General features: G+C 49.5%; 1 protein-coding gene across 1 annotated transcript; it reads left to right on the top strand.

Annotated features, from left to right (window-relative positions):
• Positions 1-362: 362 nt before the first annotated feature.
• On the top strand, positions 363-16,635 carry GT037_001062 (nonribosomal peptide synthetase 2; the record flags this gene model as incomplete). The annotated part of the gene is made up of 4 exons (XM_038926109.1): positions 363-1,025; positions 1,076-10,475; positions 10,500-16,441; positions 16,501-16,635. 4 exons carry the CDS (start codon positions 363-365, stop codon positions 16,633-16,635), a joined length of 16,140 nt encoding a protein of 5,379 aa, XP_038791965.1.
• Positions 16,636-17,730: the final 1,095 nt, after the last annotated feature.

Here is a 17,730-nt window from a genome sequence, read left to right as displayed (position 1 = left end):
GTTCTTGAAGGTCGCTTGTTGCCTGCGCCTACAACAGAGCGTTGCGCTCTTCGTGATTAATCTTCAAACGCCGCTACCCAAGCACGGAGTATTAGAACTCGTTCTCACGTGCACCAGCCTCGTGTGTACTGGTTTCAAGGTACTTGAGGCCCTTCAACCAATCACCGTGCTGCAGTTTCTCATCACTGCAACTTGCAACTAAGCATTATCGCATTCTGCAAATTTCGATTCAGAAATAGCGAATGCATCTTCTGCAGTTCTTTTCTCTGACATTCATGGAGGTATCGCTAGGGACGACAACGGCTCAAATCTCCTACCAGTGAACATTGCCACCGGCTACACTATTTAACATCTTACACGACATGATTCAAGAAAACGGCGCAAACCAGCGACTATCGATACTTAATGAGCGACCTTCGATTCTGAGCGGACCGGATCTCCTCCACGAGCTTGTGCGGCCATTTGATCATGACGCAACTGCTATCGATTTCCTGGAACATGGATCGAAAAGGCGGAAGTTCTCCTACAGAAATCTGCACCTTTTGAGCGACGTCTTGGCTGGCAGGATCACTGAAAGACTGTCGAAGCTCGAAAGTGTCTCGCCCATCATTCCGGTCTTTCTGCCTCAGTCTCCAGAACTATACATAGTCTTATTGGCCGTCTTGAAGGCAGGGAAAGCGTTTTGTCCTCTTAATCTCGACACACCCATAGAGCGATTGAAGTTTATCCTCGATGATATATCGCCTGACCTATTCATCACGTTCTCAACTCTCGATGAACGTATTCGAACAGCAGTCAATGTCGAAGTAGTCCTTGTGGATAAGGACCTTTGCGATCGTGAGGATCGCCTCGGTATCGAATTACCAAGATCGAGTCCCAGGGATCTAGCCTACGTGCTGTACACCTCTGGCTCTACCGGCAAACCTAAGGCTGTAAGCGTATCGCACCATGCGGTCACTCAAAGTCTGCTGGCTCACGACCGACACATTCCTGACTTTGCACGTTTTCTCCAATTTGCAGCCCCTGTAAGTGCAAAAGCATAGTTGAATTCTGTCATGTACTGACACGGTGCTAGACCTTCGATGTTTCCATATTTGAGATCTTCTTTCCATGGTTCCGAGGGAAGACGTTAGTTGGCAGTACACGTGCGCAAATGCTCGACGACCTTCCAGGAACCATCAACAGCCTGGAGATCGATGCAGCTGAACTCACGCCAACAGTTGTGAGCAGTCTTCTTCAGGGTAGAGCGAGCGTGCCCGGCTTGAAGTTGCTACTTACAATCGGTGAGATGCTCACCCAGCACGTCATTGTCGAGTATGGTGGCGACGAGACAAAGAAGAGTATACTGTGGGCCATGTATGGACCGACTGAAGCCTCGATTCACTGCACGTTGCAGCCACAATTCTCGACATGTTCACCGACTAGCACGATAGGTCGTCCCTTGGACACTGTTTCGGCTTTTATTATCGCCCCTCCAACTGGAGACTTAACATCGGTTGGTGTTGAGATTCTCAGAACCGGAGAAGTTGGTGAGCTTGCTGTTGGAGGACCTCAAGTTGCCGAAGAATATTTGAATCGCCCGGATCTCACTTCTGCATCATTCATTGAACACCAGGAGTATGGTCGTTTATATCGTACCGGTGATCGCGCAAGGATCAACGACAATGGGATTTTGGAATGCTTGGGCCGCGTCGTTGCTGGTCAGGTAAAACTGAGAGGGCAGCGGGTTGAGCTCGGCGAGATCGAACAAGCTATCATGAGGATACCGAACTGTCGCACAGCAACAGTGATGATCGTCCAAGAATCCTTGGTCGCATTTTGCGCTGCTGATTGGCGTGAGATAACACGCACAGACGTTCTCAACATTTGTAGCCATTGGCTTCCGGCATTCATGGTTCCTTCAGACGTTTTCTTTATAGATGCCATGCCACAACTCCCATCGGGGAAGGTCGACAGAGACTCTCTCACCAAAGAATTCCTTAGTAAGGCTAGCTCTAATGGTATGGCATCGTCTACCAATATCAACTTGGGCGATCATGTGGGCTGGTCCGTCCTGAATATCATCAGGCACCATATCTCTCCAGATCTAGGATCAAATTTGGATCTTGCTTTCGCTAGGATAGATTCACTACAATCAATTCGCATCGCATCTGCGCTACGACGAGAGGGGTTCGAGCTGGGGGCAATGGACGTACTGTCAGCTCAAACGTTGGAGGATGTTATTGCGATATGCAGAAAGCCTACAACAGCCGCCAGTCTGCATGGTCCAACAAAAGACGTTCCAAGATCACTCATCAACATAGAGACCCCTCAGCTGGAGCGGTGGCGTAGCAATATCGCCTATGTACTGCCTTGCACTTCCTTGCAGGAGGCTATGCTTGCGGAGACGATGGCTAGGCCTGCCGCTTACTGCAACTGGGTTGAGGTCGAACTTTCGATCTCGCAGACGTTCGAAGACATCCGAGACGCCATAAAATATTTGGCTAGCAAAATCGAAATCATACGTACAGGTTTCCTTGCGCAGTCACAACATTCCGGAACCTTTTCGCAGATAATCTGGAAAGAACTGCTCGCCTCTCAGATCGAGGAAGTCGACAGTTTTTCAAAACTTTACACACTGCAGTCCGAGGAAGACTTTCTACGGCCGTTCCACACGCAGATAATAACAAGCTCCGAACGACCTCGCTTGCTGTTTCGCATGCATCATGCTTTATACGATGGGTGGTCGTTCGATCTGTTGCTGCATGATCTGGATATGCGATTGCGTAGAGAGAAACTTGCATCACGACCACAGTTCCGTGAAGTAGCCCAATATCTGTCCCAGAGAAACTCCGAAGACGAACAATCATCTAGAAATTACTGGACCAGTCTCCTCAGTGGCTACCTTCCGATCTCGCTACCTAATTACCACGGGAAGGTTGTTGGTGACCGAGTTACACGGCGCTTCACTCGGCTGTCTGCCATCGATCGGTCCCGGCTCTTTGAATGCGCTCGCGAAATGGCTATCAATCCCCAGGTATACTTCCAAGCGGCTACCGCGTACGTGCTTAGTCTCTACAACGGTACAGCCGATGTTACTCTCGGAAATGTATCATCTGGGCGAACTATCCCCGTAGCTGGTGTAGAGGATATCATCGGTCCTTGCATCGCAACTGTCCCCTTCCGCATAGACCTCAACAACGCTCATAGCACCCATGACCTTTTACATTTGACACAAACGTTGAATCGAGAGAGTCTGAAGCACAGTACCATTCCCCTGCGCGACATAGTAAGGGCCGGCAACGTACCACCGGGAACTCAGCTTTTTGACGTCTTGTTCGTGTGGCAGCAGTCAATAGCCTCGGATTCAAACTCAACACTTGCGGCCAGAGTCATCGACAGCGCGGATGACCTTGAATTCAGACTCACGCTCGAGTTCGAACCGCGTGAAGGTGACATATCGTTACGAGCTACCTACGATGCGTCAACTTTCCCGGAGCAACAGATCGAATGCTTGTCACGCCAGATTGACGAAGTAGTGGGAATAATGTTGGAGAGCACCAACCACAACATCGATAAGATGAAATGGTGCTTCACCACACCTTCATTATCAATCGCGAATCCTACCCCTCGGCAGCAACCAATCGAGAGTGGTCCTGCTTATGCAGTAGAACAATGGGCTTTGTCGAATCCTGGAAGACCTGCTGTCAAGTTCGCCCGTGTCATACGTGGTGATCTAGAAGTTGAAAAGGTAGCAACCTACGGGATGCTGAACTCCTGCGCTAATCAGTTTGCCCGTGTGCTTGCCGATCGTGGAGTTGGCAACGACCAATTAGTTTGCGTCATGATGGAGAAGTCAGTCAACCTTTATATCTGTATTCTCGCTGTTCTCAAGCTTGGTTGCGGATACCTGCCGCTCGTTCCTGATACACCGATCGAGAGGGTCAAGACCATATTGAATGACGCGCGAGTCAAGGTCTGTGTCTCCGACTTGTCGACTTCACCCAATATCCGAAAAAATCTCCGAGTCGAATTAGTAGACTTCAACGCCACCCAGCTTTCAGACTACTCTGATCAGAACCTGAACGTGCCGTACAACGGGCAGCATCTTGCCTACGCTGTGTTCACTTCTGGCAGTACTGGCACACCGAAGGGGGTTCTTGTTACCCAAGATAACCTCATGAGTAATCTGCAGTATCTATCGACGATATACCCCTTCTCCGCGGAATCCTGCCTGCTCCAATCCTGCTCCCAGGCATTTGATGTCAGCGTCTTTGAGATATTCTTCTCCTGGTACGTTGGCATGTGTTTATGCACAGCGAAGAAAGACGACCTGTTCCGCGACTTTGAGGCTGCAATCAACTATCTAGGTGTCACACATCTGAGCCTAACACCAACAGTTGCGGCACTAGTGGATCCGGAGAATGTACCAAAAGTCGAATTTTTAGTGACTGCTGGAGAAGCTTTGACAGAACACGTTCGAAGGAGGTGGGCAGGTAAAGGCTTGTACCAAGGGTATGGTCCTTCTGAGACCACAAACATATGCACTGTTCGAGCAGCGGTTACTCCAGACGACCTAATCAACAACATCGGCATGCCCTTCACCAACACTTCAGCCTTTGTACTTGATCCCGAAAGCGAAGCTGTTCTGCCCCGTGGCGCTGTAGGAGAACTTTGCTTTGGAGGGTACCAGGTCTTTCGTGGTTACCTGAATCGCCCGGAACTGAACGCCACAAAGATCATCAATCATCCTACTTATGGGAGGTTATATCGGTCGGGTGATATGGGTATACTGTTGCCTGATGAATCCATACTTTCCAGGGGCCGTTCGGACGACCAAGTTAAGATCCGCGGTCAGCGTGTCGAGCTCGGCGAGATTACCTCAGTCATGCTCGATCATCGGTCAGTACAAGACTGTGTGACTCTTCTCTTACCGCGTCCTAACAATGCACAAACACTTGTCATTTTCTGGGTACCCGCTACAGCCGCATCTGACCACTTCCAACGCTTGGAACCCGCCAAGTTCGAGTTAGTGAAATCAGATCTATTCGATCTGTTATCGCAACGCTTACCTCCATATATGGTTCCTTCCTATCTCATTCCTATATCTTGTCTCCCAATGACAATGCAGGCCAAGATTGACAAAGGCCTCCTCCAGAACTTATTCTGGGATCTGGCGGAAAACCAATTGGAAGTCACCATGCAATCGACCGACAGCGACCAAGGTCCAGAAATGTTATCGCCATGGGAGAAAGGCGTAGTCCAGGCTCTTGCATGGACACTCGACATATCACCGAAAGAACTCCGGAGGACGTCATCATTTTTCAACGTGGGCCTGGATTCCGTGTCAGCTATACGCTTTTGTAATAGACTTCGAACACTAGATTTAGGCGACTTTGCCATCTCGACGGTGCTGAAGAACTCGTCAGTTGCTCGACTGGCGTCTGCTCACGACCTACGCTCGCACTCGCCAATACAAGAAACGACCAAGCCCCCGACCACCAACGTGAAAAACTTCCTCAAGTCAGATGAAGTGTCTCGAATTCTTTCGCGTTTCGAAGGAAGCAAGTTCAAGGTGGCAAGGATACTACCATGTACACCACTGCAAGAAGCAATGCTATCAAGTGGTCAGTCCTTCGCAGACTCCGCATACTGCAATACCATGATTTTTGATGTCAAAGGAGACATATTTCGGCTGCAAAACTGCTGGTCGAGCATGGTTGAGCGACACGAGATTCTTCGTACTTGTTTCGTTGGCACCGAAGACCCATCATTCGTGTTCGCGCAAGTCGTCCTACGCGATACCGGTTTGAATTGGCAATCCCATGACTTTACAGACGAGCTGCCATCTTACACGCACAGCATCATCTCAGATCTCCTTCGAGCTGAGAAGCCTCCAGTTTACTTTGCATTGGCTCGGGATGGACCGTCCACGAAGTTGCTATTTAGTTGCCATCATGCACTCTATGATGGCATTGCTATCTCCACCCTTCTTGAAGAGATACAAGACCTATATCTTGACTTCAAGCTGCCACCGCCAGTCTCTTACGATGTGTACCTGCAGCAAATGCTTCATCAGAACTATGCAGAGGGTGATGCATACTGGGCGGCTCTATTGGAGGGCCTTGAGCCTACCCTCTTCCCCACCCTCACCAGTAACAGCTCGAGAGTTTTGGGAAGACCCGCAACCTCATCAAGACATCTACAACTCCCGCTCGACAATATACGGGGAACATGTCAAAATATGTCAGTGTCATTACTGGCGATTGTACAGGCTGCATGGGCAAAACTGCTGCACTTTTACACTGGTGAGAGTGACATCTGCTTCGGAAATGTCGTCAGTGGGCGCAGCATTGCCGGAGATGGTGTCGAGCGCATCGTCGCCCCTTGCTTTAACACTTTGCCATTTCGCGTCAACTTCGATTTCCAGCGGTCCAATGATGCTTTGATGCGCCTGACGCACACCCTTAGTATTGAGTCCCTTGCTCATCAGCTGACTCCGCTTCGTCGCATACAAAACAGGGTGCTTCACGATAGTGGTCGTCTTTTTGACACTCTTGTCATACTTCAGCAGCCGAAATCATCGTTAGATTCTTCTATTTGGACACTTGAACAAGACCTGGGAGATATGGACCTACCCGTGGTGTGTGAAATCATTCAAAACCAGACTGCGAATACCATGGAGCTAGTCCTACACTACCAAACATCGCTCCTATCTACGACAGAGGCTCTTTTAGTTATGGAGACTTACGAAGCCTGCCTATCATCGTTGATGGTGTCTCCTAATGCAACGGCTGTCGATATGACGAAGTTGCCAACACACCTCCGAGCAGAGTCTAATATAAATTACGAGCGATTCGAGACTGGAGCAGCCTTGCTACATTCTGGTTTCGAACTCATGGCGGCGTCGTACCCAGAACGTGTCGCGTTAGACTTCTTGCTCCCGAATGGCGAGAAGACGATTTGGTCTTTCAAAGCTCTAAATGAGAACGCAAATAGCATTGCGCATAAGCTCATCGAAGCAAACCTCGGGCCTGACGATATTGTTCCAGTTCATATACAAAAGAGCCCACAGTTCTACGCAAGCATCCTGGGAGTTCTTAAAGCCGGAGCCGCTTTTGCGCCCGTACATCCAAGTCTACCTGAAGCACGTAGGAAGGTCATGCTCCAAGAATTGAAGCCAAAGCTCGTGCTTTGTTCGGATAACTCGATGCTTTCCAAGAATCTAACCGAAGCGATCGTTGTCAACGTTCAAGCTGTTCCGCCCACGCCAAATAGCAATCCTGTCATTTCTAGCCTAAACGACTCGAACTTAGCCTACTGCCTCTTCACCTCTGGCTCCACAGGTGTACCAAAAGCGGTCAGCATGGAACATCGCGCTCCAATTCAAACTATCCTCAGCTCCAAATCTCGCATCCCTTGGAGCTCATCTTCACGACTACTACAGTACGCCGCTGTGACGTTTGATATGTGCTATTACGATTGTTTCTTGGCCTGGACATTCGGCTTCACCCTTTGTACCGCGGGACAAGATGACTTGTTGAATGATCTACCTAAGGTCATTAATTCTTTGCAGGCCGACTTGCTCGATCTTACACCTTCAGTCGCCGTGTCAATCAGGAGAGTAGATATACCGAGTGTCAAGTGGCTGTTCTGTATCGGAGAGTCCATGTCGCCCGCGATTGTAAAGGAATGGGGGAGTGCGTGTGTCAACTCGTACGGGCCTACTGAAGCTGCGTTCTGCACGACCATTAGTCCCATCTCAAGCGATGGAAAAACTTCAATCATCGGCAAGCCTTTCGAGACGACGTCTTTTGCTGTCTTCTCATCTCAAGGCGACTCGCCTTTGCCGATGCTAAGTACTGGTGAACTCTATATCGGAGGTGCACAACTCGCGCGAGGCTACTTCGGCAAACCTGATCTCACAAGTGAGCGATTTGTTACCCGTTATGGTCAACGATACTATAAGAGCGGCGACATGGTCCGAATGCTGAGCGATGGTAATTTCGAGTTCGTGGGACGCACAGACGACCAGGTCAAGATTCGTGGGCTGAGGGTGGAGCTTGGCGAGATCAATCATGTCATTCAGGACACCCTTCCAGACATCGCATTTGTGACCACTCAGATCCTGAAGAAAGAACAGACGGGCAAAGACCAGCTTGTGTCTTTCCTGGTCTCGCACGACAAGATCGAGAAGACCAAACTTGCCGAGCTGCAACGAGAGGTTAAGAAGGCTGCGAGCAGCCGCCTCCCGTCTTACATGGTCCCCCAATTTTTCCTCTTCGTTGATGATATACCGAGATCAATGGCTGGGAAGGTCGACAAGAAAGCATTGATCGACGTATTCAGAGACCATGCAGATGTCGATACCCTTACCAACGGATGTCGGTATGAATCGGGCCATCAATGGAGTAGAACAGCGGCTGAGGTTCGGGACACTTTTGCGCGACTGTCCAATACTTCGCGAGACGATATCTCGCTAAGAACCTCGATCTACCAGCTCGGTCTTGACAGTATCAGTGCAGTTCAAGTCGCTGCTGCGCTTCGCAAGCAGGGTCATCCTGTAAACGCCACTGATGTTCTGAAGCATACTACTTGCACCGGCCTTGCTGAATTTATAGACCAGGCGAGTCCATCAGACGTGTCTACATACTCAGATTTCGACTTCGGCGCTTTTGAACGCAAGTATAGGGCACAGGTACTGAGTGATAACAACATTCCGGATAGCGACGTCTTAGCCATCCGTCCCTGCACTCCAATCCAGAACGGTATGGTCTCGCAGTTTCTGACCAAAGAAGGAGCTGTTTATATGAACTCGCTTCGCTTGCAATTGGAGTTGAACGTAGACATCGACCGACTCAAGAGGGCATGGACAATGGTGATGGAACGTCATAGCATATTGAGAACTGGGTTTGCTCATGTCAAGGCTCCGATTCACCCTTTTGCTATGATTGAGTACACTTGCGAATCCCTTGATTTGCCGTGGACTGTCACTTCGGAAAATACGTCAGACTCAATCGATCAATGGGTCAAGCAAATACAGCACGTGGCTCTGAGGCAGCTGCAGTCGCCACCTTGGGCCTTGCGCATCGTTGAGAGCAAGGATCACTATGCTCTTGACCTGGCCATTTTACATGCTCTTTTCGACGCGCAGAGTCTCCAACTTATTCTCGATGAGGTTACTGCTGCATATCTGGATCAATCTTTACCGTTACCAAAATCTATCGAGACAACCATCGGTAGCATCATTCAGTTTAGCGGTGCAAAATCGCCCAGTCGAGAGAAGTTCTGGACTGACCTCGGGAAGACTGCAAACACATGCCGTTTTCCCAACCTTGCACCTTTGAGATACGGTACAAGCTCTCCATTAGTTTACACGCGCAAGTCCGCGAAACCACTTCATGTGCTAGAAGACGGATGTCGTCATGCTGAAATCACTATCCAAACTGCTGGCGTTGCGAGTTGGCTTTCCTTGCTGAGCGCTTACACTGGAGAAAGCTCAGCAACATGCGGAGTTGTGTTATCCGGCCGAATATTCGAAGGAGCAGAGGATTCCGTCTTCCCCTGCATCAATACCGTACCAGTGGCATGTGCAGTCACGAACGACAAAGTCGCATTCCTCGAAAGGATCATGGAGCTGAATGCCCAGATCCAGCAGCATCAGTTCACACCACTCAAGGAAATCCAGACGTTGATGGGCTTCCCGAATGAAGCACTTTTCGACAGCATTTTTGCCTACCAGAAGCTTCCCGGCCGCACAGAGGCCAGTAGCATATGGAAAGTAGCCGACGAAAGAGCAACGATTGAGTACCCGGTTTCGATCGAGTTGGAGCCAGTGGATGGATATCTGGAGTATCGACTCACGTTCTTACCGCATGTCATACCAGAAGAGCAGGCCAATTTAATCCTTGAGCAACTAGATCACTTGATGGAAAATTATACTACAATCAGTCCTATAACTGAGACCAGCCATACCGAGCAACTCTACTCTATCACGCCCGCTCAGGAGCCTGAGTTGCCGTCTAATGCCAGGCTACTCCACGAACTCGTCGAACATACTGCGATGGAGTACCCCAAGCGCATCGCATTTGAGTTTGTAACGGCGAACGACAAAGGAGAGCGGACTGTTGAGCAATGGACTTATGCTGAGCTGGATGCAGAAGGGAACAGAATTGCTCACTTACTCGTCTCTCATGGAGTTCAGTCTGGTAGTCTGGTTGGGGTGTGTTTCGACAAATGTCCCGAAGCATCCTTCGCTATGCTGGGAGTATTGAAGGCCGGCTGCGGCTTTGTCGCTATCGATCCCGGTGCACCTTCTGCACGCCAGACTTACATTATTGAGGATTCACGGGCTCAGGCTGTGATGTCTCTGTCCTTTCAAGCTGCCAAATTTGAGGGAACCGTCAGTGTGCCCGTACTGAAGCTCGATGAGATCGACTGGCGTACACTCTCTGGCTCGGCGCTTTCGCGCAACGACGACATCAACGCCCAAGACCGTAGCTACTGCTTATATACTTCAGGCACTACGGGCACACCCAAAGGCTGCGAACTAACTCATGAAAATGCGGTGCAGGCACTTCTTGCCTTCCAGCGTTTGTTCGCAGGACATTGGGATACAAACTCACGATGGCTTCAGTTTGCTTCATTTCACTTTGATGTATCAGTACTTGAACAGTATTGGAGCTGGTCTGTTGGGATCTGCGTTGTTTCAGCACCTCGAGACCTCATCTTCGAAGACTTGGCAAAATCTATCTCCGATCTCAATATCACGCACATTGATCTAACGCCCAGTCTTGCCCAAATACTTCACCCGGATGAAGTACCCAGCCTTTGTAAGGGTGTTTTCATCACCGGTGGCGAGAGTCTGAAACAAGAGATCCTCGACGTGTGGGGTCCAAAAGGCGTGATTTACAACGGATATGGACCGACGGAAGCAACGATAGGATGCACTATGTACCCACGCGTTCCGGCCAACGGCAAACCCTCGAATATCGGTCCTCAGTTCGACAATGTTGGTTCCTTGGTCCTCCACTCGGGCTCCGATACTCCTGTTCTACGAGGCGGCGTTGGTGAGCTCTGTGTCTCAGGCAAACTCGTCGGCAAAGGCTATCTCAATCGTCCAGAGTTGACTGCGGAGCGCTTTCCTTATCTCGAGCATTTTGGAGAGCGTGTTTACCGGACGGGTGATCTGGTCAGACTCCTGCATGACGGTACATTCGACTTCCTAGGACGTGCAGACGATCAGATCAAATTGCGAGGCCAACGCCTCGAAGTGGCTGAAATCAATTCTGTCATCAAACAGTCCAGCCAGACGATTTCTGATGTTGCAACGTTAGTACTGAAGCATCCGAAGCAGCAGAAGGAGCAGTTGGTAGCTTTCTTGGTGTGTGACAAGTTCTCCAGGGCTCAAATCCAGGTCCGGCTAGATGAAGCCGAGTGGATGGCGAGTGCGAAGCAAGCTTGTTACGAAAGGCTTCCTCCATATATGGTCCCCACACACTTCGTTCCTCTCACAACAATGCCACTGAACATCAACAACAAAGCAGACGGCAAGAAGTTAAGAGAACTTTACGAAGCACTTTCCTCCCATGAATTACAGGCACTATCAGCCACTACAAGCGATCGAGATGAAACTTGGTCGAAACATGACGAGAAGCTCCGCCATGCACTCTCAAAAACACTGGCTGTGAGTGAGGAGTCTATTGGCAAGGATACCAGCTTTTTTGAGCTAGGTATGGATTCAATTTCTGTGATCGAAGTATCGCATAGGCTCAAGCAGGCCGGGTTCGCAACTGCTAGCGCATCTTCAGTAATGCGATGTCCCACCATCCGTCGTCTTGCGAAGATTTTAGACACTGGCGGTTCTGTCGACCGGAACAACGGATCTTTTCTCGCAGTGCAACAAGCTATTCACGCAGTTCGACATCGCTACAGACATTCCGTTGCGCAGTCACTATCGATCGAATCTAGTAGAATCGACGTCGTCGCGCCAAGTACTCCCTTACAACAAGGCATGATCGCAAGGTCGTTGGAAAGCAACAACGGCTTGTATTTCAACACTTTTCATTTCAAGTTGCATGACAGCGTCAACGAACAACAACTTCAAGCAGCATGGGAAAGTGTACATGCTTCGACGCCAATACTTCGCACAGCCTTTGCGAATACAGAAGAAGGGCATGTGCAAGCAGTTCTTCGTGGTGTCCCTCTTAGTGGAGTAACACAAACTTTGGCCAAAGACCATCAACTTACTGAGCATGCAGAAAGGTTGCGATACAATTGGCTGGAGCTTAACCGAACCCAACTCAGACATCTCTTCGAGGTACATCTTATCGCTACCCCAACGCAGAAGCTGCTGCTTGTGCATATCTTCCATGCGCTCTACGACGGCAATAGTATCGGACTAATCTTCCAGGCTGTATGGGACTCCTATAACGGCAAGGACGCGAGTTCTGTCGCGCCTGCCTTCCATGATGCACTCGCCCATGGCCCACTAAACGTCACCAATGGAGCGAAGAAATTTTGGCAAAACCATGTGACCAAGGAGTCTTCTCCATTACCCACCATTTCCAGCGAGCCAGCCAAGACGACTGTCGTAGTCACCCGTAAACTGCATGCCTTTTCGGGCTTTGACTCTGTGAGACGTCAGCTCAATGTTACAGCGCAAGCCGTTGCTCAAGCTTGTTGGCTATTCGTGCTGCAAGAGCACGTCAAAAGTCCTGTGACAACCGGGGTGATAGTTTCTGGACGAAGCATTGACCTGGAAGGTGCAGACCGCATCATAGGCCCAATGTTCAATACCATTCCTTATCAGCATTGTCATGAACGCGGCGAGTCATGGAAGTCGATCATCAAGAGAGTGCATGACTTTAATGTCGAAGCTCATATCTACCAACACACTGCACTAAGAGACATCGTGAAGTGGTGCAAGAGAACCCCGAATCAACCGCTGTTCGACAATCTTTTCGCGTACCAAGTCGCACAAGGAGACGAAGAGTGGGCAAGGAACGATGTTTGGGAGATCTTGGATGGTGACGCTGTCGCTGACTATCCTTTGGCTTTGGAAATCGAGCAGAAGACTAGTGGCATGTTCAAACTAACCTTAGTTACTCAAGGTCATGTCGCAGATGAGACCCTAGCAGATGAACTTCTTGATCGATTCGAGGCTGCATTCCGGCAGATCTTGCAAGACCCGTCTTGCATACCAGAATCGAATGCTGAAGTGAACGGTATAGCAAAGAACGGAACCATTCTGGAGACTGAAGCGATCAGGGATATTGATGACACAACTCATTTCGAATGGACAAGCGAAGCGGTCAAGATCAAGGAAGAGATTGCCAACCTATCTGGTCTTGATCTAGATGGTATCAATGGATCTACTTCTATCTTTGAACTTGGACTCGACAGCATCGATGCTATCAAGCTATCTTCAAAGCTAAAGAAACGTGGAGTGAATATTCCCGTAAGTGGCATTATGCGCGGACTGACCATCTCAAAAATGGTCCAGCACATCTCAGCCAGAGAGACACCAGACAGAGAGTCTTCCCAGTGGGATCTTGACCCCTTCAAACAGTCAATGAAAAGATATCTTGAGGAACATTCGTTTGATACCGCTGGCATTCAAGAGGCGCTTCCCTTGACACCATTACAAGAAGCCATGGTGGCAGAGATGATTGTATCAGGATACACGAGATACTACAACCACGACGTGCTCAAGCTTCGTCCCGGGGTTGACATCGGGAAACTTCGAGACGCCTGGAGTGAAGTCATTGCAGCCTCGCCGATCTTACGGACTGGATTTGTAGAGGTAGATGACCCAGAGATCGACGGTTCTTTTGCACAGATCGTCCACAGAAGGTGCCATAACTTCTGGTCACACCTCAAGCTGGAGAGTACGCCAGACTTCACGTCAATATTCGACGAACTTCGACATGACATCGTACAGAATTCGCTATCAACACCTGCCTTCCGACTTAGCTTTATCAATACTCCGGATCAATCCTACCTTGTTCTCTCTATCGGACACGCCTTATACGATGGATGGTCGCTTAGCTTACTGCACGCCGACGTGCACCGAGCATACAAAGATCGATTCAGTCCTCGACCCGACTACGAGCGTTCACTGGCAGACATTATCGCGACTTCCAGATCTGCCTCTGCAAGCTTTTGGCAAGACTATCTCTCTGACGCCGAGCAGAGTCTTTTTTCTCGACGATCGGATGCCTCTAGTGAACTCGGTAGCCACGTTCATCGCCATGAGCAAAACAGTGTAGTACGAGTAGACAAGCTCCAAGCTTTCGCAAGGAGTAGCAATGTGTCACTGCAAACCATCGGCCAATCGGTCTTCGCTCTCGTCTCTGCATTCTATACTCAGAGCTTGGATATCACTTTTGGATCCGTACTTTCTGGAAGGGACGACAGTGACCGATCTCAGCTGATGTTTCCAACTATGAACACAGTCGCAATTCGGGTAATTCTGCATGGATCTGGAACGGATATGCTGCGTTACGTACAAGACAACTTTACAAACATCAAGCAGTGGCAGCACTACCCCCTGCGGAAAGCTCTATCCGCGGCTGGTGTTGATGGTAGACTGTTCGAGAGTTTGTTTATCTTTCAGAAGAGCTCAGACACAGGGCAAGAACAAGATGAGGAAGAAAAGCTTTATTCCAGTATTGAGGGCCACAGCGATATCGAATATCCTGTGTGTATAGAGATGGAAGTAGTGAATGAGGTGTTGGTATGGCGTTGTGCGGTCAAAGAGGAGGTTCTTGACAGAGAAGCGTCGAAGGAGCTATTGAATCGGATGGATGACGTGCTCAGATACCTAATCGACCAATCAAAGGCACCTGTCATCGAGATCACCGCAAAGGGCGCGTCAGTATGTGGCTTGCCGGCTTTCACAAAGAAGTCATCTCGTACGATCGGTAATTCCCAGGCAAACGGAGTAAACAATGCTAGAGATCTACCAAGCACGGAAACAGCTATCAAGATCCGCGAAACCCTAGCCTCGATATCCAAGACGTCCGAAGATGAAATCACGAGCGATATGACTATCTTCCACGTGGGACTGGACTCTATTAGTGCGATCAAAGTCTCCTCCCTTCTTCGCAAACAAGGCATTGTTCTCAGCGTTGGTGATATGCTTCGAGCTGGTACGATCCAGAATATGGCCAGGCTATTGGACGAGCGTACCGTACAGACTGTGGAAAATAATGCTGATCCTCATGAAATCATTCAAGAAATTATAGAAGGTCTGGATAGAGCAGGAATCTTGAACCGAGCTGGCGTCGACGATGCCGGCGTTACCGATATTCTGCCAGTCACTGCCGGACAGCTTTACATGCTGTCGATGTGGCTGAACACCAAAGGGAGCAACTTCTACGCGGATTTCACTTACGAGATACATGGCGTTATGGACTTCGGTGACCTTGAGAACTCATGGCAAGCCTTGATCGAGACAACTCCTGTTCTAAGGACTTTCTTCGCATCTTCTAGCGATGAACGAATGCCGTACGTAGCAATCGTGTCGAAAGATACAAGAGCGTCTATCACAAACGTTACTGGCGATGAGCATGACAACCTTGGCAGACAATTGCTAAGTATCACTACCAGGCAACCCTGGGTGCACCTCTTCGCCTCGCAAACGGCGAGTGGCTGGGCATTGAAACTCAAAATCCAACATGCACTGTATGATGGTGTTAGTTTGCCCCTCATGATGCAACAGTTCCAATCTATCTGCAATGGCGCCACACCACCTTTACCGGACAATACGCTCGCCCGGGTGGCCGCTAGCGGCCGCACAGCATCAGCGAAGATGGAGAAGAAGACCTTCTGGGCGGGATATCTCGCAAGCCTGTCACAAAGCCATCTGATCCAGCCGTCTAGGAGCCCAGAAATGAGGACAGAGATTTTCGTTCCAGCATTGCTATCGACCTCGAATCTGGAGGCCACTGCTCGTCGACATGGTGTTTCAGCACAATCAATCTTCCTCGCTGCGTACGCAAAGATATATGCTGTAATTTCATCCAGCCGAAACGACGAGGACGTAGTCATTGGAGTCTACCTTGCGAATCGCTCGCTGCCTATCAATGGTATAGCATCCGCAGTTGTACCTACAGTCAACTTGCTACCACTTCGCGTGAAGACGCCACTCGGTCGAAAGCTTACAGAGCTAGCTGGCGAAGTTCAACATGATCTCCAAGACATCAGTAATCCATCGAATGCGTCTGCAAGCCTTTTTGAGATTAAGGAGTGGACTGGTGTCCAGGTCGATACATTCGTCAACTTTCTCTCTCTACCAGATACACAAGTGGCGGAGGGAGATACCCATGATAGGAAGGGCATCACGATCAAGCCGGCTCAACACTGGCAAGAATCAGTCAGTAGGGTGTCGAAAATCGAGGATTGCAGCTTTGAGATACCTGCTGGGCTAGTGAATGAGCGCGTGAACGGGGCATACTTGGTAAGTTGATACGAGCGACGAGTTACAGCTGAACTGGAGAGAGACTAACAGACACATAGCACGCTGTCGATGTCGAGGCCACAATACGCAATGGTGCTCTAGATGTAGGCATATTCGCACCAACTGATATGACAAGTCTACGAGACGGCGAGGAGCTGGTACGAGATCTGAGGAGACAACTCGAAGAGTTGTAAAAGTGTATCCTCTTTCATTAGTCTCTGGAATTGAAGAACAACAGGCGTTTGGTTTCTTTAAAAGTACTTGCTTTTCATAGTTGGATCTGTTGTAACTTCTTCATGACTTGATCTGGAGTCATAGCTTATATAGACCTTCCACAATATAGTTTCGCTCAACCTACCCTGGTCCCCTTCAGCTACCTGCCTATACGCCCAAACGCCCCACTCAGCGTCAAGACTCTCATTATCCAAAGCACGACTGTAATTGCCACATTCCCCATCATAACCTCGTTATAGCTATCAAAATTCCAAAACACCTCGCTGCCCATGCCTACGTAGTTCGCCCACATGTGACCCATATCCCCGCATGCCAGTATCATCAGGTAATATCGTGTGGTGCGTACATCGCGTGTGATGGATGTGCAGAGAATGTTCAAGGCGGCTAGCATCAAGAAGAGGCTGCCAAGGGAGTAGGCGAGAAGTATGGCAGTAGGAGGCGGAGGCGTTGGGGAGAGGGAAACGGGGAGCTGATGCTCCGTGAAAGAGATGGGATCTGTAAAGGCGGCATAGGCGCCTAGGAGCTCCGACACTATACATTGTTAGCTCTGGAGGGCTTTCAATTGGTAGAGAAGGTATTCATGGTCCCGTGGGACACGTCTAGGTGCTGGCGCACAGCGTTCGAGAAGAAAGAGAGACTGGGCTTACTGGGCTCTAGGTAAGTAAATACCAAGGCTGGCCAGAAAGGAAGGCTTGTTCCCAATGCCATAGCAAACAAAGTCGACTAGGAATTACGGGTTTTAAATCACAAGCTTAGATTGGCGTTGACTTGCCAACGCATACCTGTGTGCGATCTTCTTGAATGGCGCGCCATGGCTCGACACGCGCGGGCATGTGTTCGGAATCAACTCGGAAAGATTCCGATGCGTTTCGGCAAAATAGGGCTTCACGCATGGATGGATACACAGTAGTTGATACAGGTAATTATTAAAATTGACTCTATACTATAGTATCGTGGTATTCCCAGAAACCATTAACGCCTCGCTATCATAATCGTCAAATCGGAGTTACCAACTTGGCATCTCCAGTAAAGGCCCTACTTAAGCTCTGTTCCCA

Source organism: Alternaria burnsii, assembly GCF_013036055.1.
Source record: "Alternaria burnsii strain CBS107.38 chromosome Unknown 705, whole genome shotgun sequence".
Lineage (NCBI taxonomy): Eukaryota > Fungi > Ascomycota > Dothideomycetes > Pleosporales > Pleosporaceae > Alternaria > Alternaria burnsii.
This window is presented reverse-complemented; position numbering and strand designations above follow the sequence as displayed.